Here is a 13,088-nt window from a genome sequence, read left to right on the forward strand (position 1 = left end):
TGTTGTTAATATCTTTATTGCCAAAAAGCCATCATTAAGCATGCATGAAGAAAAAGAGTAAAGAAAAAAAATTGTATAGACCTGGAATCTCTTATCTGGTGCCTCATAATCTAAGAACCCTATTCTTCCTCTGCCCCCAAAACAGACATTATAAAGAAGAATGGAGTTTTTTTTTAATGCAGTAGGTTGATATATGACAGGGCTTAATTGGACATAATAGAGGACACACCAATAGAGAGGGCAGGTCAGAAGTGATTTCTGATTTAGAAGCCCAAAGAACACCATTGTAAGAGGATCAGCGTTCCTATTCCCAGAGCTTTCCCCTTAAATCAGTCTCAGCTCTATCTCTGACTTGTAGATAGAATTTTTGGAGCTTTTCTCCTGGGTGGTGAGGAGCTAGTTTTCAAATCTTTCCAAGACTTGTATTTTGAGCTGTGTATGTGCACCCCAATTTTTTGTTGTATCAGACATTTTCCCATATGTAGTTGTCATAAGTGAAAAATAAAACAAAAAATTAAAAAAGATTTGAGCCCTGGTGTGAGATTCTTGTCATAATGAACTCATTCTATTATATTTTATTTTTTCTTTTTTTGGAGACGGAGTCTCACTCTGTCACCCAGGCTGGAGTGCAGTGGTGCAATCTCGGCTCACTGCAACCTCCACCTCCTCGGTTGAAGCAATTCTCCTGCCTCAACCTCCTGAATAGCTGGGATTACAGGCGCACACCACCACGCCTGGCTTATTTTTTGTATTTTAGTGGAGACGGGGTTTCACCATGTTGCCCAGGCTAGTCTTGAACTATTGAGTTCAGGCAATCCACCTGCCTTGGCCTCCCAAAGTGCCGCCACACCTGGCCTATATTTTCAATATATACAAATAAAAAGTGATTTTAAGAAGATGTAGCCCAATTAGGATTTTCCCCACGCCCCTTTCAGGTACTAAATAAGAACTACTTGTCATTGCAGGTGGGATGGAAGACAGTCCGTGAGTATTACACCTTCATGTGGGTTACTTTGCCCATTGACCTAAACAACAAATCAGCTAAACAGCAGGAAGTCCAATTCAAAGGTGAGAAAAATACTGGACCAAAGGTGTTGAAGACAGTAGCCAAGACTAATTAATTGCCTTCAGCTTGAGCTTTCTGGGGCAGATGAAAAGACTTCCAGAATTTTACTTTTCTGAATAGATCTTATTTTGGATTAAAACTTATGTTGTGTTTTCAGCTTACTACCTGCCCAAGGATGATGAGTATTACCAGTTCTGCTATGTGGATCAGGATGGCGTGGTCCGGGGAGCAAGTATTCCTTTCCAGTTCCGTCCAGAAAATGAGGAAGACATCCTGGTTGTTACCACTCAGGTTTATAAAACTTCTCACCTCAATCCCTTACTGCTGTTACGAGTAGCAACGTAGGATAGGATGGAATTTGAGTTAATAAGGCTTTATTGAATATCTAACGGTATCGTTGGAAAAAATGCATATAGTACTCCTGCGGACTCACTCAGGAACGACTTAGGAATGTTAGCAAGAATCATAATAATAAGTGATTTCTTCCTTTTCTAAAACTTCTTTAACTCAGCTGGCATTCAGTTATTCTTTTAACTTTTCCAGTTGTTTAATTTTTGTCATCTACACATCTTATCACCATGGTAAATGTAAAAGCTCCTTTGAGGAGAGAAGCACCAAATATTTTTATCTCTTTCAGTTCTAGCCTACAGCCTGTCTGTCATACATGAGTATTAGATTCATTTTCTTACTTCATTATTTAACAGGACACCTACTCTTCATCCAGCACTACGGTAGGCACTGGGAACACAATGAAGAATCAGTTGAAACACTGTTCTTGGCCTCAAGGAGCTAAGTCCATTGGGAGAGACAAGCAATATGGTCTGCAAGAAGAAGCTACATTCTTGTGTCAATTTTCCTTTTAACTTTTAATGGTTTTTTTTTGGTATTGCTGCAGTTATAAAGACATACCTCTGTTATACCCTTACCTAGGTATTAAGGAGCAGCCCCCATTTGGGGTACATAGATGTCACTGCAGTGAATGGCAATCAGCCAGTCCCTCACCATCCTAACCTATGGGAATTTTCTGCTAGAGGGACTTGGAATATAGTTTATGGAATGTTCTTTTGTAGGGAGAGGTAGAAGAGATTGAGCAGCACAACAAGGAGCTTTGCAAAGAAAACCAGGAGCTGAAGGACAGCTGTGTCAGCCTCCAGAAGCAGAACTCAGACATGCAGGCTGAGCTCCAAAAGAAGCAGGTATGGCTGCTGGTTATAGGTGACCTTGGACCATGGAGATCAGAATTGGATGGTGCCTCTTATCCAGCACCATATTCTGTTTTGCCTGTGATCTCACCCTCTTATACCAGTATCTTTAAACAGGCATTAGTTTTGTTTGTTTGTCTGAAATGGAGTCTCACTCTGTCACCCAAGCTGGAGTGCAAGGGTGCGATCTTGGCTCACTGCAACCCCCGCTTCCCAGGTTCAAGAGATTCTCCTGCCTCCGCCTCCCGAGTAGCTGGGATTACAGGTAATCGCCACCACACCCAGCCAATTTTTATATTTTTGTAGAGACAGGGTTTTACCATGTTGGCCAGGCTGGTCTCAAACTCCTGGCCTCAGGTGATCCACCCACCTCGGCCTCCCAAAGTGCTGGGATTATAGGCATGAGCCACCTTCCCCAGCTGAATATCTCCTTTTAATTGTTTATATGTTGAAATGGTATTTTAGTTTCATTGGGTTAAATATACTATCATTTGGCTAGGTGCAGTGGCTCACACCTGTAATCCCAGCACTTTGGGAGGCTGAGGCGGGTGGATCACAAGGTCAGGAGGTTGAGACTAACCTGGCCAAGATGGTGAAACCCTGTCTCTACTAAAAATACAAAAATTAGCCAAGCATGCTGGTAGGTGCCTATAATCCAAGCTACTCAGGAGGCTGAGGCAGGAGAACTGCTCGAACCTGGGAGGTGGAAGTTGCAGTGAGCCAAGATCACACCCTTGCACTCTGGCCTGGGCGACAGAGCAAGACTCCGTCTCAAGAAAAAATTAGCCAGGCATAGTGGTATGCGCCTGTAATCCCAGCTACTCAGGAGGCTGAGGCAAGATAATTGCTTGAACCTGGGAGGCAGAGGTTGCAGTGAGCCAAGATCACACCACTGCACTCCAGCCTGGGCAACAGAGCAAGACTTTATCTCAAAACAATAAAATAAATAAAATAAAATAAAATAAATTTTTAAATATATATATACACACACACACTATTATTAAAATTAATCTGTTTCTTTTTACCTTTTTAAAAATGTGCCTACTAAGATTTTAAAATTATATGTGGCTCGGCCGGGCGCGGTGGCTCAAGCCTGTAATCCCAGCACTTTGGGAGGCCGAGACGGGCGGATCACGAGGTCAGGAGATCGAGACCATCCTGGCTAACACGGTGAAACCCCGTCTCGACTAAAAACTACAAAAAACTAGCCGGGCGACATGGCGGCGCCTGTAGTCCCAGCTACTCGGGAGGCTGAGGCAGGAGAATGGCGTGACCTGGGTGACAGAGCGAGACTCCGTCTCCAAAAAAAAAAAAAAAAAAAAAAGTATATGTGGCTCTCACTTATTGAACAGCACTGTTTTAGGAAAAGGGCAGTTTTATCTATTTTGTCCACTGTTGTGTCTGCAGTGCAAGAACAGTGTCTAGTGTGGAATAGGCTCTGAGTAAATATTTATTTAATGAACAAATTATAAGCTCTAGTAGAATGAGAAATTAAGGTGATGCATTTTTAATATAGAAAGAGCATTTTGTGGCCGGGCGCAGTAGGTCATGCCTGAAATCCCAGCACTTTGGGAGGCCGAGGCAGGAGAATTGCTTGAACCCGGGCAACATAGGTTGCAGTGAGCCAAGATCACGCCACTGCACTCCAGCCTGGGTGATATCTCCTTTTAATTGCTGTCTTAAAAAAAACAAGAACATCTTCCTTTTATTTGAGTATTTCATTTACTGCTGTGTCATGCTATGCCTGACATATAGTAAGTGCTCAATAAATATGTGTTGCCTGCCTAAGATACTCATTCAAAAGTCATAGAAATAGTCTGTTCCTCTGATGGTGTTTCAATCTATAGGAGGAGCTAGAAACCCTACAGAGCATCAATAAGAAGTTGGAACTGAAAGTGAAAGAACAGAAGGACTATTGGGAGACAGAGTTGCTTCAGTGAGTGTGTCCCATAATTCTGGGAGGGGAAGAGCTGCTATACCATCGATACCCTTAAATACAGTCAGATTAGATTTCTGAAATTTGTGAGAAAACACTGTTATGACATTGAAGGTGTGATTCTCTGCCCTTTGAATCATGAATTAGAAAATTGGTATCAGAATAGTCAGGAAAAATGATCTGATTTCAAATATTAACTTTAGGGATTGAATACTTGCAGTTTTTTGGAGTCAGGAAGCCAAAATAGGACTGCCATGGAGACTAGTAGATTTTTAAATAACTCTGCAGGCTTAGGGCCAAGCCAGCCTTAAATCATTTAAGGCCGGGGTAGCTGACCTGCAATAAGTGAATTTTTCACGTAGTTATCTCCACCTCCACAGACTGAAAGAACAAAACCAGAAGATGTCCTCAGAAAATGAGAAGATGGGAATCAGGGTGGATCAGCTTCAGGTAGGTAATGCCATACCTTCGTCAAAGGATGTTTTCTTAGCCTCACCATGGCTCCGATGTGGTGGTCTAGAAAGATGTAGTTCATTTCAGTGAGTGCCTAATGGCATACTTTTCAAAGTGTCACACTAAAGTTTCAGGTTATGTATTTTCCATTCTTGAACCAGGTAAGCCTCCACCCTACTCATGCCCCCCCGGCTTTAAAAAAAAAAAAAAAATCATGATTCACAGCCGGGTGCAGTGACTCACATCTGTAATCCCAGCACTTTGGGAGGCTGAGGCAGGTGGATCACCTGAGGTCAGGAGTTTGAGATCAGCCTGGCCAATATGGCGAAACCCCATCTCTACTAAAAATACAAAAATTAGCTGGGCGTGCTAATTTACAGTGCACCTGTAATCCCAGCTACTCAGGAGGCTGAGGCAGAAGAATCACTTGAACCCCGGAGGCAGAGGTTGAAGTGAACAGAGATCGCACCACTGCACTCCAGCCTGGGTGACAGAGCAAGACTCTGTCTCAAAAAAAAAAAAAAATCATTATTCACAAGGAACTTAGTGATTTGTTCATGTATTACTAAGTTAATTTACCGGCCGGGCACGGTGGCTCAAGCCTGTAATCCCAGCACTTTGGGAGGCCGAGACGGGCGGATCACGAGGTCAGGAGATCAAGACCATCCTGGCTAACATGGTGAAACCCCGTCTCTACTAAAAATACAAAAAAACTAGCCGGGCGAAGTGGTGGGCGCCTGTAGTCCCAGCTACTCCGGAGGCTGAGGCAGGAGAATGGCGTAAACCCGGGAGGCGGAACTTGCAGTGAGCTGAGATCCGGCTACTGCACTCCAGCCCGGGCGACAGAGCGAGACTCCGTCTCAAAAAAAAAAAAAAAAATTTACCATGAGCTCTTAGTATAGATGACAATCATCTATATCAATAATCAAACTTTAATCTTTTCAAGCAAAATCATACTGGAAAGTCTGGAATATAGAGCAGATAGCAGAACTGCTCTCATTTTGAGGAAGCTATGCCTTAAGAGGTGCTTTAAAGAGTGGTTTGTCTAATTGTACTCAGTTGAGCCTTAGATTCTTAGGCTATAAGGTTGAGCTGAAAAGTAAAGGAGTTCTACAGGATATTTGGCAGTTGGGAGTTGCTAGGGAAACACATCTCTTTGTTACTGTACATTAAAAAGCATTGTTCCTGTTTTATTTTCCTGCTTTTGTATCTTGGTTATGTTCACTATTTTTATTTTAGGCCCAGTTGTCAACTCAAGAGAAAGAAATGGAGAAGCTTGTTCAGGGAGATCAAGATAAGACAGAGCAGTTAGAGCACCTGAAAAAGGAAAATGGCCACCTCTTTCTCAGTTTAACTGAACAGGTAGAGTCATGGGAGAAAACAACACTTTTAGGCATTTGCAAGAAAATATACATTGGTCTTTGTATAAAGAACATTTTAATGTTCTTTAATATACCTGGATATCACTGGCTAGGAAAGGGCTCAGAGGAAACAGTCTGAAATGAGATAGCTCATGGCTTTCTTTAGAAACTGACAAGAGAAGACTTGCCTCTCCCTCTGCATCCTGCTTGCTCATTAGCTTAGCAGGCCCTTCCATGGTGTATGTATGCATGTGTGCGTTTTCCCAGCAATGGTACTGAAATCTGTTTTTGTGCAGAGGAAGGACCAGAAGAAGCTCGAGCAGACAGTGGAGGAAATGAAGCAGAATGAAACTACGGCAATGAAGAAACAACAGGAATTAATGGCACGTCTGTCTTTGGATGATTATGTGGGAGGGAGCCTATAGGGATATAGAAGAAAGGGATATGGGCCTATTTTCAGGTGATGGACAGGATAAGTAAGAAAGTGTTCACCTCTAAAGCCGGGTGCGGTGGCTCAAGCCTGTAATCCCAGCACTTTGGGAGGCTGAGACGGGCGGATCACGAGGTCAGGAGATCGAGACCATCCTGGCTAACATGGTGAAACCCTGTCTCTACTAAAAATACAAAAAACTAGCCGGGTGACGTGGCGGGCGCCTGTAGTCCCAGCTACTCGGGAGGCTGAGGCAGGAGAATGGCGTGAACCCGGGAGGCAGAGCTTGCAGTGAGCTGAGATCCGGCCACTGCACTCCAGCCTGGGTGACAGAGCGAAACTCCGTCTCAAAAAAAAAAAAAAAAAAAAAAAGTGTTCACCTCTAGATGTTTTGCTTTCTAGCCAAAAGGACAGAGATTTACAAAATGTTTAGAAGTGGGCATTTCTAATGTGTAATAAGTGATAAAGGAATATTGCAAGTTAAACTTCATGACAAGATGTAGTTAACTAGATCCTTGGACTAGGGCTCACACAGAATAACCCCTACCCTCTTCTTATAGAGTTACAATGAGGGCAGACAAAAGAATGGTTATAAAGGGCTCTATAACAGGAAAATATACCACCCAAAGCAAATCTTGTTATAATTAATATATTAGCATTATCATCATTATCAGTTATGTAGGAATGAAAGCCTAATTGACTAATAATTTCCTGTAATATATTGTTGAAGAAGAGGCCCCCTGGTGTTGACAGGTGCCTGGAAGCCCCATTTACTTAGTTGATCCAAGGACATGAGAAATCCTGATGTCAGAGGGATATCCAGTCATTAGGATTATAATTCACATCATATATGCATCATCTAGTCAATCACTGAGTACCTACTATATCTAAGATACTGTATGCTTTACCATGATATAGGAAAGACTAGAACAAAGTTTGCAAATCAGCAGATCATAGGTCAAGGTCAGACAGATATGCTTTAGAAAGTAGTTATCAACATTTAAAAATAGGAATATTTCCCATAAAAATTTGTGTTTCTAGCTTCCTTTGAGAAATGAGAGGACCTAGCAATGCTGAGCCCACATTCCTGTGCAGTCGCAATAGCTAGAGCCGAGTAGCTGCTGCCCCCTGTAGGTGGGTCATGAGCTCTCCGTCTAGCTGCAGTCTGCACTGCTGTGTTGCATTCAACTCCTTCATTCCATTACATTTCTTGCCTGCTCTCTATAGGCACATTCCAGTTTGTGACCTCTGATGTAGCAAAGAAATTACCGTTTTAAATAATCTGTAGTCCCGGCCGGGCACAGTGGCTCACGCCTGTAATGCCAGCACTTTGGGAGGCTGAGGCAGGCGGATCATGAGGTCAGGAGTTCGAGACCAGCCTGACCAACATGGCGAAATCCCGTCTCTACTAAAAGTACAAAAATTAGCTGGGCATGGTGATGGGTGTCTGTAATCCCAACTATTCAGGAGGCTGAGGCGGGAGAATCGCTTGAATCCGGGAGGCATGAGTTGCAGTGAGCTGAGATCGCGCCATTGCACTCCAGCCTGGGCGACAGAGCGAGACTCTGTCTCGAGAAAAAAAAAAAAAAACTATAGTTATTCAAAGATTTGAACCATCTTGTGATAGGTATGGATTTCCTTGGTTTTCTTTTATATACATATATACACGTATATATATACACACATACATACACACACACACACATATGTGTATATATATATATATATATTTTTTTTTTTTTTTTTTTTTTTGAGACAGTCTTGCTTTGTCACCCAGGTTGGAGTACACTGACCTGATCTCAGCTCACTGCAACCTCCGCCTCCCGGTTTCAAGCTATTCTCCTGCCTCAGCCTCCTGAGGGATTAGCTGGGATTACAGGTGGCTGCCACCATGTCCAGCTAATTTTTGTATTTTTAGTAGAGATGGGGTTTCACCATGTTGGCTAGGCTGGTCTCGAACTCCTGACCTCTGGTGATCCACCCACCTCGGCCTCCCAAAGTGCTGGGATTACAGGTGTGAGCCACTGCACCCGGCCAGTTTTCTTAGTTTTCATGGGATATTTTTCAAGACCTAGGGGCTACCCACCTGGCTAATGGCAATCCCAAATCCTCATACATCCTAAAAGGCCGCTAAATATGAGGACTGTGTATCTTATGCTTCAGGAGCCTAGGAACAAGAAAGCGGCACTAACTGTGGAGCAGCAGTTAGCACGAGAGGTGGAATGCCTTAAGGCAAAGTAGAGGCCGGGAAAGCCTGTTTCTTAGAGAAGTACAAAGAGTGTCAACGACTTCACAAATAGATCAGGCAACTCAGGGCGGCTGCACTGGTAGGTGACAGAGATAAGGGGGCCCAGGAAAGCAAGGGGTGCGAAGGTTAGTGGTTTTTAGACCAAGCCCAGAAGATTGTACATCCTTCTTAAGGTGAGAAAGCTATCTTTCTGCTAAAAAGAGGGATGTAGTGTATGGCCAGAAACTAGCATGGGGGTCCCTGAAAATACAGGCCCCAACTTAGCCACAGGTCTAAGGGAAGGTTTTTGTAACTATCAAGCAGGTTTCTGTGCAGACTCAGAGAGCCCTTTCTTATTTCTGCCTTTTGAGGAAGTGAAGCAGGACCAGAAGAGCCAGCAGGAGCCAATGGGTATGGGAAGCAAGGAGCCTGCAGTCAGCACTGTCACCGGGTAGCCCCCTCTCACATTACTACCTCAGGGTCGGCTAGACACGCACAGCAGTTTGGGCACCAGCATTCAAATAAAAAATCTTGGATCAAAAACCACAACTAGTAGGCTTAGCTTAAGTGTGTGTGTGAGGTATGCACATGTGTATGTATGCAGGTAGAAGATGGGAAGCTCTGAAGCATGAAACCAGTTAGGTCAACCTATCACACTGGGATGCTCAAGACTGTGGTCTGAGCTCCTTGTGTCCTTGGACAAATGCCTTCCTGTGTTCCCTCTTCCTTCATGTAACCTGAGCCCAGACACCTATCCTCACACTGTAGGAAGGAATCACATCAACCCAGACCTAAGTGCTTCAGGCCTCACTGAGTGAGATGTTTATTCAAAACAAAGATGATAGTTTTCATGGTTGGGTGGGATTAAACAAGGTTTCATTTATCCCTAATTCTGATAAGTCAGTTTTGAGATTTTCCCCAAGGTTGCTTTTTCCCTCCTTGGTCACTTATACCCTCAGTTCAAAAAAAAAAAAAAAAAAAACTGGCATCTTGATGCCAGCTCAGGCCTTCAAGTGTTTTTTTTAAGTCACTTTAATTTAGCACCCTGCCCATAGTACCATTGCTTCCTCCCATTTGCCTTCTCCTCCATCTCAGTCTCCCCTCTTTGCAATGCCAGATCCTCTACAATTTCCCGCCTTGTACCCAGACTGCAATATGTGATCCTAGTCCTAATTTTTTTTATTGTTGACAGGATGAAAACTTTGACCTGTCAAGAAGACTGAGTGAGAAGAAAATGATATGTAATGCTCTGCAGAGAGAGAAAGAGAGATTGGAAGGAGAAAATGATGTAAGTGTGTGAAAGAGGGTAGAAAACCCCAAGGTTTTAAGGGGAAGGAAGGAGCAGGGTGGCCCAGAGATGCAGTGATAAAAACAAGAAGTTAAGGGCCGTTTCTGGGACAGTGGGTGAAACAGTTGTTCCTAAACAAAGAGTAAATTTAATCTAATTTCCTAATCTACCACAAAACCCTGTCTTTATTCTACAACTGAAACTTATTTGGCATGGCAATAGTCACCTTGAAAGAAGCCACGCTGATGAAGACCTAACTGATTTTTGCTTTTAACTTTACAGCTAATATGTGTTGCCTTGGGGGATATGGGAATAACGTCCTACATAACTTTATGCTAGCAGGGAACTCCTTTCCTTCAGCACAACTTTTTCCTTTTTCTCTGCTGCCAAACCAGGAGCAGAAGTGGTGGTCTGTACCAGTGCTGGACCCATGGTAGGCCCTAATAAATGCTGTGCATTCATTCATTCATTGATTCATTGGTTCATTCATTCATCCAACCAACATTTATTATTGATTGAAGATGATATGGCAGAAAATAAGGTGGTTGTATTTGAAGTCAAGGTCATTCTCATGTTTGTTGTTGTTGTTGTTGTTGTTGTTGTTGTTGTTGAGACAAGGTCTCACTCTGTCACCCAGGCTTGGGGTGCAGTGGCACAAACTTGGCTCACTGCAGCCTTGATCTCCTGGGCTCAAGTGATCCTCCTGCCACAGCCTCCCAAGTAGCTGCGACTATAGGCATATGCCACCATGCCCAGCCAATTTTTTTTTATTTTTAGTACAGACGAGGTCTTGCTATGTTGCCCAAGCTGGTCTTAAACTCCTGGGCTCAAGCAGTCCTCCTGCCTTGGCCTCCCAAAGTGCTGGGATTACAGACATGAGCCACCACACCCGGCCCATTCTCATGTTCTTGCTCAGCATCAAAGAATAGGTGTCCATGCATTCTGACTGCTACTCCTGTATCTGTACTTCCATCATTTCATCAGTTCTTCATCTTTACCCTCTTTTTTTTTTTTTTGAGACGGAATCTCACTCTGTCACCCAGGCTGAAGTGCAGTGATGTGATCTTGGCTCACTGCAAGCTCCGCCTCCCAGGTTCAAGCAATTCTCCTGCTTCAGCCTCCTGAGTAGCTGGGACTACAGGCGCCTGCCACCACGCCTAGACTGGAGTGCAATGGCACAATCTTGGCCCACTGCAACCTCCCGCTCCCAGGTTCAAATGATTCTCCTGCCTCAGCCTCCTGAGTAGCTGGGATTACAGGCAAGTGCTACCACACCTGGCTAGTTTTGTATTTTTGTAGAGATGAGGTTTTTCCATTTTGGTCAGGCTGGTCTCGAACTCCCGACCTCAGGTGATCTACCCACCTTGGCCTCCCAGAGTGCTGGGATTACAGGTATGAGCCATGGCACCCAGACTTATCTTTTTTTCTGAGACGGAGTCTCACTCTGTTGCCCAGGCTGGAGTGCAGTGGCGTGATCATGACTCACTACAACCTCCGCCTCCTGATGTTTACCCTCTATAATCCTTCTGGCCTATGCCTCCTAGTGATCATTTTTACTATTTTTTTCTTTTTAAAATTGAGATTAAAACACATAAAATTTGTCCGGGCGCAGTGGCTCACGCCTGTAATCCCAGCACTTTGGGAGGCCGAGGCGGGCAGATCACGAGGTCAGGAGATTGAGACCATCATGGCTAACACAGTGAAACCCCATCTCTACTAAAAATACAAAAAAAAAAAATTAGCGGGTGTGGTGGCGGGCGCTTGTAGTCCCAGCTACTCAGGAGGCTGAGACAGGACAATGGCATGAACCTGGGAGGCGGAGCTTGCAGTGAGCTGAGATCGTGCCACTGCACTCCAGCCTGGGTGACAGAGCGAGACTCTGTCTCAAAAAAAAAAAGCATAAAATTTACCATCTTAATAATGTAAAAGTGTACAGTTCAGTACAGTTAAGTGCATCACAGTGCTATGCAACAGATCCCCAGAACTTTTCCATCTTGCAACATTGAAACTTCATACCTACTAAACAATAATTCTTCCTCAATTTCTACTTTTGATTATATCATTTATGCCAACGTGTTTCATAATTGCAGAAGGCTTTTTGGGTTCTCTTTCTAGTCTTGTTATTTCCATTCTCTATTTATTTATTTATTTTTTGGTTTTGTTTTTTGTTTGTTTGTTTGTTTGTTTTTTAGACCGAGTCTCGCTCTGTCATCCAGGCTGGAGTGCAGTGGTGCCATCTTGGCTCACTGCAACCTCCGCCTCTCAGATTCAAGCGATTCTTGTGCTTCAGCCTCCCAAGTAGCTAGGATTGCAGGTGCGCACTATCATGCCCAGCTATTTTTTGTGTTTTTAGTAGAGAGGGGGTTTCACCATGTTGCCCAGGCTGGTCTCAAACTCCTAGGCTCAAGCGATCCGCCCGCCTCAGCCTCCCAAAGTGATGGGATTACAGGCATAAGCCACTGTGTTCGGCCTATTCCCATTCTCTTAATATATACCTTGAGTTTGAAATCCCTTTTTATAGGTTAGTTTGATTGTTGGGGGGCAGGTGCACACACAGTTTGCAAAACGAAGGGAAAGATTTGGTATTTGGTAGCTTTGTTAAGAGCTGTAGTAAAACCCTCTTAAGATGATAAGGGAAATTTGCTTATTTCCCTTTTCCTAAGAACTTTAAATTCTGTCTGTGCCACTTTTAGTAATTTTCTTCTTTTTCCTTACCTCCCTCCCACCCTGCCTTCTTACTCGTTCTCTGTGTTGGTATATCCATTTGAATGGGATAAGACATGAAGAAGGAAAAATTATTTCAGGTGAATATTTACATCATGTAAGAAATTATTCTAGGAAGGAAATTGAAAAAATATGCTGCTCTCAATAATATACAACACTGGGAGGCCAAGGCAGGACGATCACTTGAAGCCAGAAGTTTGAAACCAGCTTGGGCAACAAAGCAAGAGTCTATCATCTCTACAAAAAATTAAAAAGTCAGCCAGGCATGGTGTCGTGCACCTATAGTCTCAGCTACTAAGGAGGCTGAGGTGCGAGGGTTGCTTGAGCCTATGAGTTCAAGGCTGCAGTGAGCTATGATTGCACCCCGCACTCCAGCCTGGGTGACAGCGCAAGACCCTGTC

The 13,088-nt window shown here is 43.7% G+C and overlaps 1 protein-coding gene across 1 annotated transcript in view; it reads left to right on the forward strand.

Annotated features, from left to right (window-relative positions):
* Positions 1–13,088, forward strand: part of CALCOCO2 (calcium binding and coiled-coil domain 2) — a 36,078-nt gene that overhangs the window by 17,210 nt on the left and 5,780 nt on the right. The window contains exons 3-10 of the mRNA XM_033183362.1: positions 966–1,068; positions 1,224–1,357; positions 2,137–2,262; positions 4,116–4,204; positions 4,585–4,654; positions 5,897–6,019; positions 6,315–6,401; positions 9,868–9,963. Coding sequence (XP_033039253.1) covers positions 966–1,068; positions 1,224–1,357; positions 2,137–2,262; positions 4,116–4,204; positions 4,585–4,654; positions 5,897–6,019; positions 6,315–6,401; positions 9,868–9,963 — 828 coding nt within the window. The remainder of the gene's footprint in view (positions 1–965; positions 1,069–1,223; positions 1,358–2,136; positions 2,263–4,115; positions 4,205–4,584; positions 4,655–5,896; positions 6,020–6,314; positions 6,402–9,867; positions 9,964–13,088) is intronic.

The sequence above is a fragment of the Trachypithecus francoisi genome, unplaced genomic scaffold (genome assembly GCF_009764315.1).
Source record: "Trachypithecus francoisi isolate TF-2019V2 unplaced genomic scaffold, Tfra_2.0 Lachesis_group20, whole genome shotgun sequence".
NCBI lineage: Eukaryota > Metazoa > Chordata > Mammalia > Primates > Cercopithecidae > Trachypithecus > Trachypithecus francoisi.